General features: G+C 37.1%; 1 protein-coding gene across 3 annotated transcripts in view; it reads left to right on the top strand.

The window, feature by feature from the left end:
* Window positions 1-350: 350 nt before the first annotated feature.
* The window catches only part of arhgap29a (Rho GTPase activating protein 29a), a 42829-nt gene continuing 24668 nt past the window's right edge, over window positions 351-18511 (top strand). For 2 of the 3 annotated variants that reach the window (XM_079862941.1, XM_079862940.1), the window contains exons 1-2: window positions 1556-1630; window positions 2128-2497. In XM_079862941.1, the coding sequence (XP_079719067.1) occupies window positions 2215-2497 (283 nt within the window). In that variant the 5' untranslated portion in view covers window positions 1556-1630; window positions 2128-2214. Of the gene's footprint in view, window positions 456-1555; window positions 1631-2127; window positions 2498-18511 lie in introns of those variants that run through there. The other variant, XM_079862942.1, reaches the window with a different exon arrangement.

Below are 18511 nucleotides of genomic sequence, written 5' to 3'. Positions count from 1 at the left end.
AAAAAGCAGCCACTAGATGGATCAAATCCCTTTACAAACCAGCCTTCCCTTTGGCACAGTCAATTTATATTCCTGAGCGCAGATGTTAAGTTCCCTAGTTATTCTTGATGCACTGAAATATAAAATAAAAATGAATCTAAAGGAAACATTTTTTATATGTCTTTTGAAAGAAAAGAAGCCGTGTATGTCTATACATCATCCAGAGTGCAAGTACACCTGTTGTTAGTGGGTGGAGACTGAGGCCCCGCCTCTCAATCCACCAGGGCCAATCATGAGTTAGATGGCCGTTAGAGGGCGGGGCGAAGCAAGCGGAATGTGATGCTCGCATAGACAGCATTATTTCGGTTTACGGGACTGAGATTGTAGTGCAAACCGGGAATTTAACGGCATTTCGGATATATTCGGGCTTCCAGTATACATGTATCTGTGTGCAACGATCGAGATATGCTCCTTCTGTAAGTATGCATTTTCTAATTTCATATTTGATATAACGGAATTGCGTGACTGGTGGGATTTTGATTTAAATAGGGTATTACGTTAATAAAATGATGAAGAACTACCGCTATAGGTGAAATACGTATTTTAAACAGTATTTGAGGTGTGCAATATCGCATTAACAGCAACACAGAAAAGTTACAAAAACTTTATGACCTCGTTTAGTTGTGAAAACTTTCCCCCCTAACATGAACGTTAGTAGGCTACCTTTTTGAGGAATGTTGTCTTCGGTTGTTTGGGAATGGACTTCACGTGTCCTTTGACATTGAACGCAATCTTTGTTAGAATTTACGCGTTTACTGTGATTGTTTAATTCTTTAATCGCTCATTCTATCAGTTTATTTTAGTAAATATAGGCTATGTAATTTTAATTCGTCAAATAGTGCACTTAAGGATTTATATGTGTGGAATTGTCATACTGTGTGTGATGGTAATATGTTTTAGTGTTTGGAGAAAATGTTTTGGACTTGCTAACACAACATGGTTTCTAGCACTCATATTTCTCTAAAAATAAATGAAATTGAAATTCTTAAATACTGACATGTTTTGGTAATGACATGAAGTAACATTCCACTTATTTAAACTGTAATTCTTGTCTCATCTCATTTCCATCAAGACCCAATGGAAACCTTTTTTTGTGTGTGTGGATAAATTCAGTTGTTCTCTAAAACAATTGTTGTGACTGTGGGACAGTGATTCTTTCTTAAAACAATTGCAAACTGTTCACATAAATACAAAAAGAAGTAGCCTATAAATATGTTCTTAGGAAAAACTGAAAAGTAGAATTTCCATGTTTTATGTTATCATTTTAATTTAAGTAAAAACTTAAAAAAAAAAAAAAAAGTTAAGTAAAAAAATGGTTTCTGGCTAAATGTTGTAGTAACTATATTTCTGTGAAGTTCTAATTTTATTTTCCTAAATCTATTTTATATTGGACTTTCTTACAAAATAACTTGTCATAGATAGATATTTGTTATTCTAACTTACTCTTACTAACCTTGTTTTATCTTTCTTGTCTTTTGAATAACAGCAAGGGACGGTTTTATTTACAATCCACAGTGTGAGTTCTTTCAAAAATGACAGAAATCCTGAACAAAAGACAAAGTGAGATGTTACTTCATCTTTAGTCTGTAAGGTTAGTGATTCAGCTTTCCTCAAACTCAAAGCATTTTATCTTGAGCAAAGGAAAGGCATTGGAATTGTTTTTACCTGCATTTTTAAATTCTAAAACTCTATTAAGAGCACTTGATATAAAGAACGCAAGTCTTATATGTAAAAAAAAAAAAAAAAAGCTTGATGGAGACATATTTAGACTCAGACTTAACCCAAGCTTTTCCTAAGCCTCTGGTCAGAGTCAAAATATGCCTTTGAAATTCCTGGTTTGTAACTAATATCCCCATCTCAAAGTATACCCGACCATATCACCTTTAGTCTGCTTGAAGGTTTCTTTATTTGAGATGTAAATCACTTTTGAGACTCAGTGAAGTCTAAACCAATTTGGTGTGTAAGACATCCCATTAGAGCACAGCTTAAATTTCTCCCGTGTGTGTGCTGTAAAGTCCTGCAAATAGAAGTGTTCTTGTCTTCAAACATTAGTGGTTTAACCATACGTTGTCTCTGTTGTGCACACAGGACCAACTGTCAGTGAGGAAACTCTTGGAATCTGAGAGTCTCCTGGGAACGTTGCACTGGGATCCTTTCAAACTGGCTGCAGCTGGGATGTTTGCTGCTGGGATGCTGCAGCAAAGCAGCGGAGGACTGAACAAGCGATCGCTGGGAATGGCTCGGCTTCCCAACTCCCACTTTTTCCCCCTCTCCTCGGGTTCGGGGTCGTGGGGTTTGGGCCGATCTGCGAAGAGCGGCTCTCTGAGCTCCGTCAGCTCGGGATCGGACAGCATGGACATGGCGGGTGCCGATCCCGACTACATCATGCAGCTGGTCAACGAAGTGCGGAGGTTTGCAGATGTGCTGCTCCACCTCAAGGAAGCTTTCAACACCAAAGGTAAGCGTGAGATCGCACAGTGTTCATGAAAAGAGCTTGTTGTTGCTGTCAGAGTTTCAACCTGTTGTGGGGTCAACTTTAGCCTTGGTTTCAGTGCCACTAACCTCTCTTTATCTTTTTTGGATAGCGGCAAGGGAATGTTTATTTGCCACATATGTGAGTTCATTCAACAATGCCAGCAATCTTAAACAAAGATAGTCGGTAATGATTTTGTCTTTATTTAGAAAGGTTAGTAGTTTATTTGCCTTTTGTTTAAAGCAAATAGACATTTGAGCCATTTTAATCCATTATGTTATATAATTTAAATGTAAATGTAAATGTAAATATATATATATATATATATATATATATATATATATATAGAACAGTTATTATATATTATATGTATAACCCCACCCCCAAAATCATGCCATTGATTGAGGCAATATTGTATGTATGTGTATGTATATATATATATATATATATTAGGGTTGTTAAACGATTAATCGCGATTAATCGCATCCAAAATAAAAGTCTGTGTTTACATAATTTATGTGTGTGTACGGTGTATAATTATTTTCTATATATAAATACGCACACATGCATGTATATATTTAAGAAATATTTGCATGTATATACTGTGTATATATATTTATATTATATATAATTTATATTATATATAAATATTTTATATATAAATAACACATTTTCTTAAATATGTATATATGCATGTGTGTGTATATAGAAAATAATTATACTCCGTACACAGACATAAATTATGTAAACACAAACTTTTATTTTGGATGCGATTAATCGCGATTAATCGTTTGACAGCCCTAAATATATATATATATATATATAATCATAACAGCCTTTATTTTAGGTAATTAATAACCTTTCTTCTATACTCTGTAATCTTAAGTGAAGTGTTTTAAAACAGCAAGAAATGTTTTATAATAGAGGAGTGAATGAAGATTATCGGGATGATTACTCTTGCATGTGCGATTACTGCATTCCCAAGGCAGTGCCGTTTGGGTCCGTTTGGATCAGATCCAATGCACTTATCCTTGCCTTAGCTTGAGAGTTCCTTAATAAGGAGGGGATGGAGGGGTGGTTGTGTGTGTATGTGGTGGCGGGGGGGGGGGTGTTTCCAGTCTCCCATTGTGTCTGTGCCATGTTGTCCAGGGACTGTAGGAATCTCTCCTTTTGTTTGGCGGGGTGATGGAGGGTCCTTGACCCCAGCTGGGTAGGAGAGTAACTCTGAGAGCTGCCAGTGTGTGACCAGTGCTTTTGGCCTCCAGGTCTCCCCTTCCCGCAGCTTTGGACCTTGAACAGTAGAAACACCAGATCTGAGCGGGGGTGTTACTCCTCCAATCATTGGAGACTTACAAACTATGTGTCAGTCTTGCATTGTTGTCATCGTTCCGAAAGTGTGGCGCTTTACAAATCCGTCTCAGGCGTGGAATCTTTCCGTAGACCTTATTAAAGATCTGAAAAAAGACCACTGCCAAAACAGTTGCACTTTTACAGAGAAAAAGTTAACTTTTAAACACGCATGTAGCATTCTTGAAAATACCCCTTTGTGTCTTAGCCTTGGTGGCTCAAATCAGCGGATATTATGTAAATAAGCTTAGTAACACACTAACATGTGAGTCATAGCTCAATGCTTTTGCCGTTATCGCCTGAATTTCAGCTAAATGCAGGAAAGGAGACTAATTGAACAGGAAGCTGAATACAAGAGAGTGCAAAGAACTCAAGAGGCTCCTTTCCTCAGTAAAGCAAACAAACGTGCAAACAAACATTGCTTCTACTTTGTAGACTGTTGACAGTATAAATGTTTGTATATATATATATATATATATATATCATTATTTAAATACTTAGGTGTCTTTAAGGGATAGTTCACCCAAAAATATGTCATCATTTACTCACCCTCAAGTTGTCCCAACTGTCTGTTGATTGGACCCCATTGACTTCCATAGTATTTTTTCCCCATACTATGGAAGTCAACAGGGTCCATGAACTGTTTGGTCACCGACTTTCTTCAAAATATCTTCTTTTGTGTTCCAGAAATCCATACAGTTTTGGTACAACTTGAGGGTGAGTAAATGATGGCAGAATTTTCAATTTTCGGTGAACTAACACTTTAAAGAGTGATGACGCCATAATCACTGTGAAATTCACACTGCTGGTTCAATTTGTATCACCAACAAAACAAAATTGAATGTATTGTAAATATTCAATATATTGTCCAGACTCCAGCCCTACTTTTATGTATGTTAAAGCACCACTTATCCTCACAGATCATCACATTTCTTCCACAGCCACTTATTTATTCCTAAATCGTACACGAGGCACTTCAGACGTCCATTTAAATGAAGAAATACTCCTAATTTCCATTCACAAGTGACTCTTGAGCTTTGTTTACTCTGGTGTGCGTAGGAAATGAACATTCTGGGTATCTGGGTGATTAGTGTTTTGCTTCAGCGCACATCTTCAAAGTAGTAATTGTTGGTAGTGAACTGGGTGGGGCTGAAGCAGAGCATAAAAGAACTTGTAGGGAATCAGTTGCCCTGGTGTGATTGAAAGTGATTTAGATCCTTTCAGTTTATGGCTGTATTGTCTCTGCAGTACGTGGCTGCAGAAAGACACTCCTCGTCTCTCAAAGCTTTTCAGGAAGGGTCGGAAAACCATGGACCCTTTTACCACATTGCAATATTTCGGCTCGTTACAAAACATCTGCTTTATTCACATGCGCTGATGTGAGGGTGACTTTCTTTGTCACTCGTTCTTAGAATTGTTCTTCGAGCAAACTGGCAGCTTCTGGCAATGAGTCGACTTTCCCATGCAAGAATAGCAAGAACCTTGAGATCCCTCCTTAGGGAGTAGTGGTCTGCTATAGTAGGAATTCATTTTTTTCTTTTCTTTTTTTCTATCTGAAGTCAAGCTTGTCACCTTAAATGGCAATTACTAAACAGCAGCTCTCATAGACAGCGCCGTTAAGAGGCTGACCTCTATGTTTCATTCTACTTGAGTTTTTATGGATTTGAATCAAGAAAAAAAAAACATCTTGATGACTTGTTTTCACATCATTCCCAGTTATGAGGTCTAGACAGCTTCCATAAAGATGTCTTCACAATGAGAGGGATTTTGAATATCTTGAAAGGGTCATGACCTTGCCCGGGGGCCGCACATGATGGACATGTTGGTAATTGGATTGGATTATTTTGGGGTCTGCGCTGGTCTGGGACGTAACTGGCAGTTTGGGCTCTGAACTTGGAGGTCAGTATTGAAGTATTTAGTTTAATGTGGGGGTAGTAAGGGTTATATTTTAAAGACCAAACTTGGTTACATTATGTATGTACTGTTGGTAGTGTAGATACTGATTTGATGTGTTGATTTATGTTGTTTGGACATATTGACATATTGTAATTAAGGATGCTCAATATATTGGTTATCAGCTAATTTTTTTTTTCATGCTCTTTTCCCCTATTTTTACATTCTAACGTTCATGTTAATGTGATCTTTAAAAACACTTCAAAAATCTTTAAAAACACTAATAATTTAATAACACTGTTAAATATAATCTTTAGCTAATATCAAAATAAATTTCCATTTTCCACACTATAATGTTGTCATGCCTAAATTCACTTGTAGCATTACAATTTTTTTTTTTAAGAAATAAATATATTGTATGCCAGACCAAATTGTTTAAAATAGTCAGCATTATTTATATTTGGCTGCCATAATTCTGTATTTCACCATATTTGCCTTAGAAATAGTCAATATAATGCAATAAAGCATGGCAGGTGGCATTTACAGAGCATCCATTGTTAGATTGACCTCTTGTTTTACTTTTTGAGACCGTGTCTTTGATTTTCCAAGCTGGTCAGGTGTTGCGTTTGTCCCATGGGCGACTCATTCAAGCAGCAGGATGGTTGGCATGTGTCAGCTATTTTGGAAATGAAAAACAAGATGGCCTGTAATGAATACTGGCCCTATTCACTGAGGGAAATAAAGTGTGTAAGGTTCACTGCTCTCTTTATGATGTTTTGGAGACCCTCCATTCACGCTTGCTCGTTTCTGATGGGAACCACAGCGAGCTTTTTGCCTTTTGGATAATAATTTGGAAAGCGCTGTGCGAAAGCACAATTTCAAGTGTCATTTCTCCAAGATGCTTTGGTTAGAAGGCATGCTGAGAAATTGACACAATCGCCCTCACATAGACCAGAATCTGCTACTACTGGCTGATTAGCGAAACTTGTTATTCTGAAGTGCGAAGTAGAGTCTCGGCTGCATCCGAAAACTGATAAATGCTGCCTTCGGAGGACTCATTCCAAGGTAGGAAGACATCAAGGCTAGGGCTGGACCCGAATATACGAATATTCGAATAATCGTTCGGTGGGTTGGTATTCGATTTGAAAATTTGACATTCGAATATTCGTTTTTTTCTTTTTTTTTTTTTTTTTGCACACCTGGGATCCCCCGCGAAACGGTTCTCATTCGCGCTTGAATAAGGCCGGCAACTCACTGGCTGCGTGGCGTGTCCGTTTTTATTTCGGCTCCCATGTGAACAGGTTGGAGTTTGCACACTGCCTGCGTGAAACACGCGTCTCAGGCGCGCTCGAGCCACGCGGAAAACGCGTGCATGATAGAAATAGAACTGACGCCATTGTTCCAGCAACAGGAGTGTTTTCTGGCTAGAGCGCAGAACAGCAGAGTTTGTTTGGACCGAAGTGCATGCCTGAGCTTGTGTTTTGGGTTAAGCTGCGTTGCTTTGACATTGTGGAAAATAGAATAATAGAAACAAAATGTATTAGCCTTTTTACCCGTTATTATCAATCTAAATTAATCTCGTTTTTAATTTAACTTAATTTCGGTTTTCTTTATTTAAATTTCGTTTTTCTTTATTTAAATTTAGTTTTTTCTTTTTTAAATTTCGGTTTTCTTTATTTAAATTTAGTTTTTTCTTTATTTAAATTTCGTTTTTCTTTATTTAAATTTAGTTTTTTTTTTTAAAAAATCTACCCTTTACTGTATCAGTAATTTGTTAGTCAGAAAAATATTAGACTACCTTAAAAGTATTGCTTAATTTAACAGACCTGTGTATGTGCGTTTTATATCACTAGTGCAGTGTCCGTTTTCGGAGAATATAAGCCCTGCCCGCGTGAGGTGCGCCGCTTCCCGCTCGCGCTGTTCTGTAGTTTAGTAAAAGTTTAAATTCTGAATGTGTCGCGTCTCGCGTGTCCATCTATATTGCACCAAATGCAACACTGCAAACCCGTGTGAAGTCGATTGGATGAACGGTTCTTGAAATAATAATAATGCAAACGGACAGACAGACACATAGAGATTCCTGCCTTTATTAGAGAGAAGAATATGTTCAGCCCCCTCTCTCCGAAGCTTCGAATATTCGATGTTCATTACTACCAAAGCTTCGAAGCTCAAAAAATGGTATTCGGACCAGCCCTAATCAAGGCCGTGCGAATCCAATGTTACCTTCACAGTTCCGGTCTCCTAAGATACCTTCATCTGATCGATTTTTGAAGGATGTTTCTTTCACTGCTTTTGATATCCCACAATCCTGTGCTTTCCATTCTGTGATAGTTGAGCTAAAAAATAAAGATGGCACTTGAAAGTTGTGGTTGGTGGTCAATTTGTGTGTGAATGTATGTTTTTGAGCAACGTTTTCCAAATTTGATGTCATTTCTAGCGAGAAATTACTATTGTAGTAATTAAATATTCGCTTAGTTTTCCCCAAAGCTCACTCTATTTTGCTGTAAATCATTTAAACCGTTACGCTGCCTCAAAAGTCTGTCCGAAATTAGTTTCTTGAGGTACCTTCATGTTAGGGCTGGGTGTCGATTCAGTTGTTACGATTCGATTTCGATTCGCAAGCTCTCAATTCGATTCAGTTTCGATTCTCAATTCGACTCAATGAATATAGATTTAATACAAATCCTATATTTATAAAAAAGAACAGTGAACATAAGTTTACAAGTGGTTAATTAATAAAAAGAAATTAAGAACTCTTGGTACACTTGGGTACATTAAAACAGAACCCAACTCTATATTTCAAATGCATACAATGAATAGACAGGATTTTGATGCAAGATGAAAAATATATGTTGAGAATTGGACAGGTCAGAACAGTCGCATGTCTTGATCAAACAGGATCAGGTTATTTTATGTTTAGGATAAAACAAACATAAAATCTCACTGCATTAGCTATAGCATGGAGGCTGCAAGCCAATGAACAGTGTAGGAAAACTAATACTGGCTTTTGGGTGATAGATAAATAATAATGGAAAAAAATCGATTTGTGGCCTTTGAGAATCGATTTTGAAAAAAAACAAAAAACGATTAATCGAAATACTTCATGTGCAAAAGATGCCTGCAAAGTCATTGCCTGATAGGGCAGTGAGGCGACAAGTAAGCTGGCTAAGTTTTTCAGACACAGCCTCTGTTTATCAATCCACAAACTTGTTTGGTCGCCCTGAAGTCTGTGTGAACTAAGGGCTTCTCAGAGTGGACATTTGTTTATTACGAGCTCCTAAGGGACAGTAAACTGTTTTGGTTCTCCCCAAGTGCAGGATGGGTAAATAATCAAATTGTCTTAGAATTTCCCTCATATTTCAAATTATTTGGGTTGCTTTATAGCTCACAGATGTTTTAAAGTCTTAAAACTGTTCTGTTTACCCAAACATAAACACTTATTCAGTTATCTTAACTTTTAAGAGAATCAAATTAATCACATCTCACATACTTAATGATATCTCAGTACAGTTTGGTTCTTCTTACAGGTTTCTGTTTGATAGTGCTAGTGTACCCTTGAGAGGACCAGTCTGGTGTATTTTTAACTGTTAAATCAATATTGACCCTCTCCTGGTCAGCCATTACCGCGGTCTCGGCTCATCATTTTGATGGGGTGGGAAACACAGTCCTCTCCTCTCCCATCCCCCCCACATACTCTGCATTCCTCCAGAACAAATGCTCACTTGTTGCTTTAGTGTCTTAGATCAACAGTTGCTGGATGTTGGACACTTTGGACAAAAAGAACCGGCATAAAACATTGACAGTTCTGCTGTCCTAGAGTACAGTGACTTTACAGTCCATTATGATGATTGGAAATGTTTGGAGTCAAAGGGAAATATAGTTTGTCTTCGTAATCCTTAATCAGAATGTACTGCTGTTGTCACTTAGGCCACCTACTATTGGATAACCAACATCTGTAGCATTTAGGCAGTTATTTAGAATTTTAGAATGGGTACCATGTGTTCCTGTAGTTCAAACCGTAGAATGCAGGCCTTGATAAAATAAATGCAAGAATTAATAAAATGTATACCTTAAATGCAATGTAAGTCACTTTGGATAACAGTGTCTGTCAAATGCATTAATATAAAAATAAATATGTATTGTACATTTAATTTAATATTTTTTATTTATTAATATTTATTAAGAATTAATTAATATTTTGAATTAGCATTTATTTTTATATTTCCCATTTTTATTTTAGTTTGTTAGTAATTTTATGTGCTTTTTATTTTTTTGTTAGTATGTTTTGTTTTCCATGTAGCTTTAATATTTTTTTTTTTTAGTTTTAGTAATTTTAGTACTTCAACTTTGTTTATTTTATTTAATATTTAATTCAAATAACAGAATTTTATTTTTTTGTTTTTATTTTTTATAATTTAAGATATTTTATTATTTCTACCATAAACTTAAATAATATTGTATAATAAATGTGTGTGTGTATATATATATATATATATATATATATATATATATATATATATATATATATAATTCAAACAATTTTGGTATACAAAAAGAAGCCACTTAACTTCCAATACTGGGCAAATTTCCTGCAACGGCCTGGAAAGGTCTCAAACTGTTGCTGTTGAGTTTGTGGAGGGTCCAAACTGCCCTCGCAGTGGGGTGCAGGAGTGGGATTAGACCCCTCTTCATCCCCAGTGGCACCACATTGTGCTCCAGCCTGCAGTGCATGGGGGGCTTCCTCTGATCGGCTAAAAGTGATTTTCTGGCCCCTATTGTGAGGTGATTTGGGGGCTGGTGACCCACACCACTTGCCCTGTGAACGACAACCTTCAAACACAGGCATGAGGGACCACATGAACCATACATATGGGCTGCTTTGATCCCGAACAGATTTCAGATGTGTGTAGGGTATTTCTAGCTCATCTGTTTCAGAGAATTTGTTTATTTGTGCAAAGTCAGTGCTGATTAGTTGTGGCACAGCTGATTTTGTGTCATGAGTCACGAGTGCTTTAAATTTAAAGTCAGTCACATCTGCATTTTAAGTGTTTGGTTACATAAATCTTTCAGTATTCTTAATGAGTCATTGGTATCAGATGACTTAATTGCTTGGCTGAACAGTAAAAGGTGAGCAAAACGGTCATTTTCACAGTATTCCTGCACTGTGGTAATGTTAATGTGTAACTTGTTAGGTGCTGAGAACTTCTCACCAGGTGTTTCACAGCACCCTCGTTTGTCAGACGTCACCGTGAGTAATTCCTGGTGTCGAGCCAGGAATGTTTTTAGGATTACTGTTTCTTTCCCATGTGATACTACGGCCAGTCTCTCAACTGGTACACATATGTTGTGTTGATTTCACTCATGGTATATAGATAACAATGAGAAATACAACTTGTCTTAAGTTTTATGGGAAAAAGGTTGTGCACTAGCCCCCTCTGAGAAAACCAATATGCTCCAATGTGAAATTCCAGCCTAAATTTAGCTGTCCCGTGTCATTTCAGTGGCTTGTTCTGGCATTTTAATGCAGCTGTGATCCAGCTGTACTCCTGGTAGATGACAGATCTCCTCTAATATGAGATGCTTGGTGCAGCCACCAGTCAGTTCTCTAATAAAGAGGTCCTTTAATGGCCACTTTGAAGATATTCTTGTTCAAAGGCAAAGTAAATGAGCTCATAAATGAGTCCAGATCATCTTTGAAGATCACATTACACTTTCTTGTTTCATCAGAATTAGAGTTAGAGCTAGGAATCTTACTTAGAACCGCTTAACCGGCACCATTTAAAAAAAAAAAAATACTATAACCAAATCATTTTCATTTGCAATATTTATTTAGTTAGTTAGTATGTACTTTAAAGAGGACCTATAATTTCCTTTTACAAAGTCTTGATTTTGTTTTTGGGGTCTACTAGAATAGGTTTTCATGCTTGAATTTTCAAAAACACTTTTTTTTTGTTTTTTTTGTGTGTGTGCATATTTTACATTGTTGCAGCACCTCTCTTCCCAGTCTGTCAGCAACACTCTGTTTCTGTATCTATGAAGTTCCTCCTTTCCGAAAAGCGCAAGTGCTCTGATTGGTCGACTGGATCAGTGTGTTGTGATTGTTGGTGAACCGCTTTTTAGCGTGTTTCAGAAATGTCACGTCCCTTACCATAACTGCATTAGATCCGGGGTGGAAAAAACAACATCTCTTAGACATTGCAACAACACTCTACTAGTACTAACGCAACTCAACCAGACCCTGCACCCTTTATTTGCTTATGCCTTTGGCGGGAATTATTTAAATGAGGAATATTGTGATGTGTACGTTCCTGGAAGAAAACTCAAGACAATCATGGCATTTCAGGGAGTTCAGAAACAGTGTGCACTGATATAGCGAATAACTCCCTTTGGAGTGACTTTGTGCTTTGTAACTGTGCAGAACATCTTCATGCTCAAACAGCAACATTACACTCTAAAGAAAGTTGAAAATGTAAAAAAAAAAACATAATAGAACCTCTTTAAAACATTAGACCAGCTGTTTTGCTGTTTTTCTCCTAGATTTCATTGCTTATCTATAGTGGAGCCCATTCAGGAGGTGAGCATGTAGCAGAGATTACAGCCTTCAGGGAAAGCTGAATGTAGGGCAAGGTGACATTCATTCCTACCCTGAGCAAAACACAGAGAATAATAGATAAGGCACAACTGTGAGATGTCAGGGCTGGCTGTACCAACGCACATGTGTGGGCTGCGGATAGCTGTTTACTGCCTGGTCTATGCTGATTTGTGGAGTTTAAACAGTTAGCCATCCTGAAACAAGATTTGTAGGCTGATTCCCAACTGATCCCCTACCTTTCCAAACCCCAAACTAGGATTATTTTATTTTATTTTATCATTTTATTAGTTTTTAAAGTGATAGCACTATATTACACCAAAGACTCTTTTAAGAGCATTATTTTTTACCCATTTTCCCTACCTCTATTGTTGAATTTTCTCATCTCAACTATTCAACTTTTTTAATCTCATTAGTAATTACTTATTCAAAAACACAATTTAAGGAATAAAAAAATATAACACACTAAAATACTTTTTGTCAATGATGTGATGCCGATGTCAATTTAGGCATCACAACATTAGAATCTACCGTATTAAATCTTTTGAAAATCAGCAAGTCATGCATAAAATGTCAAAATTAAGCATTTTTGTTGTTTATGGGTTTGTACACTTGTATTTACTAAAGGAGAAGTTCCAGAGAGAAGGGTCCACTGACCATTTGAGGCATTCAGATTAATACAAAGTCCTAACCTAAGGAGCTCTGGAATGAAGAAAGTTTACGGCAGGAACTAAAGTTTGGAGAGAGCTGTAACCTAGTTAAACATAGGACACAAAGGAATGTTAAACAGTTTTCAAGAAACTGAAATGATAATGTTGGTCAATGGTAACAAGATACCACACCTGAGGGTCCCAGTAGCTTTGTCTTTTATCTCCAAACCAACCTAGCAAATATGGTCTACAGATTAACCCTAATTCTAGACAACCCCCAATCAAGCCCACCCCTCTGGATTAGCAACTTGAATCCAAGACAGCAAATTTATCCTGTAGATTAGATTAAGGTGGCCCTCCGATTGGTACTGGATTAAAATGGTCTGGAAAGCGGTAGATTTTATGTGTCCCTCCAGTCTCCTTACCCTCAGTAAAGTCAGGAACGGATTAATCTCCTCCGCTCCCATACAAAACACAAGGGGTTCTATAGCGTAGCCCTGCAAGACCAAATACTCAACTTGATCTGACTCAAATCCTGTTTTCGAGCAGTGGGTTCCTGGTACAAGATGAGTGGTTGAAGATTAATTGGCCCCTGTTTTGCATCTGAGGCCTGAGCCCTGGAAAGCCCATCAAAGAGACACAGCTTCATGTTGAGAGGGGAAACCCTGTCCGTGGCTTATCCTTGGCCGAGCAACAGCTGTCTGGTTTTTCTCACGGACTTTATGGACAATTGCACAACTAGTCTTAAGACAGAATGAAATGTATACGTGTTCCACAAAAAAGAAAAAATGCATACGTTTCATTTTTGGTGAATTATCCCTTTAAATGCTCAATATACTCAATGCATTCATGTTTGAGCACAAATGTAATGTGGAATGGGAAGGTTTTAGATATGTGAGAAGCAAAGGATTCCCATTTACATATTTTAATGCAAATTTTTCCATATTGGCATATTTGGCAAAAATGCTGGTTGAACACAGCAAGATACAAATAAAAATTCAAATAAAAAAAATGTGTATAAAAAAACTCACTTGAGGTGGAACTTTGTTTTAATTTGTCTGAATGTCTTTTTTTTTTTCTACTGAATAATTCATCAGATTATTGACTAATATGACCTTCCAGAATGATTTCACTCCAGATAAGTTGGTATGATTCTTTAGGGTCTTCATGTAAAGTTTGTAACATACTTTGGCTAAAATTCCTCAATGGTTGTGTAAAACAACACCCTTTTTCCTCCTCAAAAACAGCTCTGTTTACAGCGACCCGTTTCGGTGCATGTCTCTTTAAATGATAATGAGCAACTGCTCACCCCACCCCTGACTTCCGTGGGGGGTGTCGACACAAGACTGCCTTTGCAACCTTGGTGGACAGTATACAAATGGCTGAGGGCGGAAATATGCTAATATGGGACATCCTGTCAGTGCTTGTGGGCGGAGCATGAGCAATATGACATCATATTGCTCTGAAAATCCAAACGGATTGTTTAGACTTTGAGGATTAAAAAAAAAGGAGTGAATGGATTTTTTTCATTGTATGGTGGTTGTGTCCACACACTGCAAAGACACATTTATATGCAAATAAAATATATGAATTTTGCATCCGATGACCCCTTTGAGGCATCAACCAATGAAAACAAAGACAAGGTCCGTAAACATTTTGTCTGCACGCTCTAAACTGCAAGTAATGTATTGCATAATAAAATAATTATTTTTATTAAAAAAGATTAATAAAAGAGCCACAGTGGTTTCCACAGTCTCTACAATTTTCATTTTCCTTTCCATTGTGCAAATTGATTTTGTATTGCATTCCGCAAAATATAGCATACATTCATTTTGCAATACATGACTTCAAGCTTGACTTCTTTTTTTACATTATATTATGATATGTAATATAAATCATATGCCATTTTTAGAGGATGAAGCGAGTAATCTGTTTAGATCTTGTTTGAATAGTCAGATTTCTGTAGATTATGCTAATTAGGACCTCTGTGAAGCTTTTTTTGTGTTTTACTCTGCTTGACTTTTGACATTAAGTCAAAAGTTGGTTCTCTACCTTCTGGATGTCAGATCTGCCAGGCCCGAGATGAGCTGGTCGCAGTAATCCGTGCGGAGAGAGCTGGACTCTCTCTGTGTTCTGGTCGGCGTTGCTCTGTTGGAGATTTTCAGTCATGTTGAATGCGGCATAGCTGGAATGCTGGTGCTCATTTCTCCTCATAAACGCTACGTGGGGAACAGGAGGGAATGGTGGCTGTCTTTTTTTCCCGCTCTCTGAGTGATTGACAGCTCTGCGGCCTAATGAAAGAAACAAGCGCATTCCTGTCTCCATGCAAGGCATCTGATTTATATGCAGAAGGAAACTTGGGAGTATAAATACTTGGAATATTTAATGGTAGTGAAGATATGGTTTGTCAAAATGGATGCATTTTGCAAATAACGTTCGGCTTCACAATCAGCTGTCCTTCAATCCCTCCAGAAGTGATTCAAAATCAATTTGAAGAACATCTCGAAGTGGAGTGTTTAAGGCTTTTCAACAATCAGGGCATTTTTGTACTTACTAATGGCACTTGATGAATAATGTGACCTTACCATGTCATTCAAGACAATGTTAATTTTTACACAGCTTTTTGTTTCATAGTTTTTGCCTTTTGACAGAAATATCCTTTAAATTTAGTTTATGCCTAATTCAATCATTTTAGAAAATTTAACTAAAATGGCATCTAATTTTAGTCAATACGGATGCCTGAAGTATACTTTTGGCTTCATGCTTTGTTAATATCTTGTGTATCTGGTGTTTTTTCGTTTCGTCATATTTTTGTCAACAGCATGTTTTATTTAAAATCGTTGATATGATCTTGATGCAATTTTCGTCTTCGTTATGCTTGAAGAAATAAAAAAAAGGCAATAATTTCATTGACAAGATTAAGACTTGATTTTAACGTTGGCAAGATATTTCATTTCATGTTGGCGAATGTTCTACCTGTCCCGTTTGACGTCCGAGGCATGTCTATGCGAGTATGTGTGTGTGCAAGAGGCTCTTTTAAACGTTGGCCCTTTGTGTGCAGTCATGGGAAAGAGTGGATAAAAGGTGGATCAGCAGGGTACTTTGGGGCAGGGGGAGATGCTAACGCAAAAGGCCCCTTTACCGCGGAGCATGTAATATCCTGATCCTGGGAGCTTCCCTGTCACAGGGGAGGACCTGGCCCACCTACCTCAACAGAAAGTCCCCCGGGGTGGGCCGTAAGCGCTGAGGAACGCATTAGACCGTCCACCCTGGCAACTCTGGTCAAAAGGGCATGTTAAAGGCTAAGTAGTCTGAATTTTACCAAGTCTTTTGACTTCAAGACATAAAGGAGGAACGTAACCAAATATGTTGATCACCAAATTACTGATTCCTACACTGCTGTTGACCCCTAATCAGAAGATTATCATAATGAGTGTTCTTGCTGGCTTTTCAAGCAGGTGGTTGTTGTGGGACTCCAATTAAAATTTATTTTCAATGGTATAATAGCATGTTTTTTAATCCTTTGTGGAGTGGGGTTTACATTAAATACCATAAGCTCTTTATAATTTGATTGGGCCTCAGCTGGCTCAATTGTGACATGTTTAGTGATTTCACACTGGCCGTAGACCAAGAGGCCCTGCCATCCATCTCTCATATTTTGGAGCTTTATTATTACATTGTTCTCATGATTAGCCATGCATGATTGAGCAAGATTGGGGTCGCAGGAAGAGGAATGTTAATTTAATTTAATTTTAAAATGTAATTGTTTAATTTAATCATTTATTTTTTAAACACACTGTTAAATGTAATTTTTATCAAATCTAAAAATAATATTGACTTTTTATACTGTATATTATAATTTATACAACACAACATTATAATATTCAGTATAAAAATCTTATTATAATATATATAATCAGGGCTCCAGACTAACTTTTCCACTGGTTGCACTGGTGCTACCAACTTTCTCAGTTGGTCGCACCAGTATATGATTTGGTCGCACCTTTTTTTTTTTTTTTTGCTACATGCCATGGGATTAATCAATGCATACTGATGAACAGTGGTCTTAATCTGCATACCCTAGTTTTGCACTGATGTAAAAAGACTGACGGTGACACAAGACCTCATGTTGGCAAAATGTTTTAATCTTTTAACTCTCAAAAAAACTATTAAAAAAACTATTAATGTTTGATTATAATTTTATATCTTTCTATGTCTTCACATAGGGATGGGAATTGATAAGATTTTATCAATATCAATGCCACTGACGATTCTGCTTATCGATCCGATTCTTTAACGATTCTCGTATCGATTCTTGATAGCACTGTGTGGAAAAATGTAGTCATATGCTTTTCAAAAAAACAATTGGTTTTATTTATTATAAAGCTTAAGCTTGAGTAAGCAAACTGTACTTTTTATGTAATTTATGTAATAAATAGAACTTTATTGTAAAGTGTTACTGATTAGTTATAGGCCTACACCGATTCAGATGTCTCCTGAGTTCACTGTTGGAAAGATCAGTTGTTTCAAAGGAGTCATTAGTTCGCGAATTGGGCATGTCATGTGCGTTGTTTGATTATCCCAGCAGTTAGGACATGGACATCCAAGATTTGTGTCAACACAGAAAACATTTAATCACTGGATAGTTTTTTTCGTTTAATTAAAGTGTTGTTTTATGTCAGAGAAGATAAGGCAACTTATTTAGCACAATTCACACCCACCGGTAATTCAGGAAAAAAAAAAAATCTCTGAATGCTCCACAAACTTTGGTCTTCCGACCTTTTACCACCGTGTCGATTTATTTTGATTAATATGTGGAGGGAGAGAGAGCAAGACAGCGCTTAGTTTGGAGACGGTGAAGTCTTGTTTACACTTTCGCCTGGCTCCGAAGAGAGAGAGAGTGCGCTCGCGCGACCGTCTCTCTCTCTCTCTCTCTCTCTCTCTCTCTGCTCGTTCTTTCAGTTAAACATGCGCCCTGTCACAAGTGCAGCAGTTCATCTACATTACTCACCGATCAAATAAGACTTTGGCGGGACAAAAATTCACTTTGGCGGGCGCTAAAACAAGTTCAATGCAGGAAAATTCATGCGTGAATATAACTGAGTAATAGGCTACATGACCATGCACTCGCACAAATGCGACCACATAAAATTTTAACTCGCACATTCTCAAAAAATGGTCGCATATGCGACCATGTTGGTCGCAGTCTGGAACCCTGATAATATAATGTTGCCTGCATTTGAATTTATATTGACTTAATTTTTGTATTTATTTGATATTTTTTAATAGAATTTTAAGAATTGCATTCATCAGATATTGGCCATAATGTGAAAGTAATTATCAGTAACAGCCAAAATTGTAATATTAGCGCACTCATTGTACTCTAAGCTTGTTTCTTATTACATTATTTATCACCGTTTTATTTACGTGCTTTGGTTTATCTGGTTTTGAGGAAAATATATTTCCGAGAAAGGAGCCTTGGCTGTTGTACTTATTTGGAAGACATCTTGTGTGTTCATG

Source organism: Squalius cephalus (genome assembly GCF_949319135.1).
Source record: "Squalius cephalus genome assembly, chromosome: 25".
Lineage (NCBI taxonomy): Eukaryota > Metazoa > Chordata > Actinopteri > Cypriniformes > Leuciscidae > Squalius > Squalius cephalus.
Note: the sequence above shows the minus strand (reverse complement) of the source record. Positions and strands in the feature narration are given on the sequence as shown.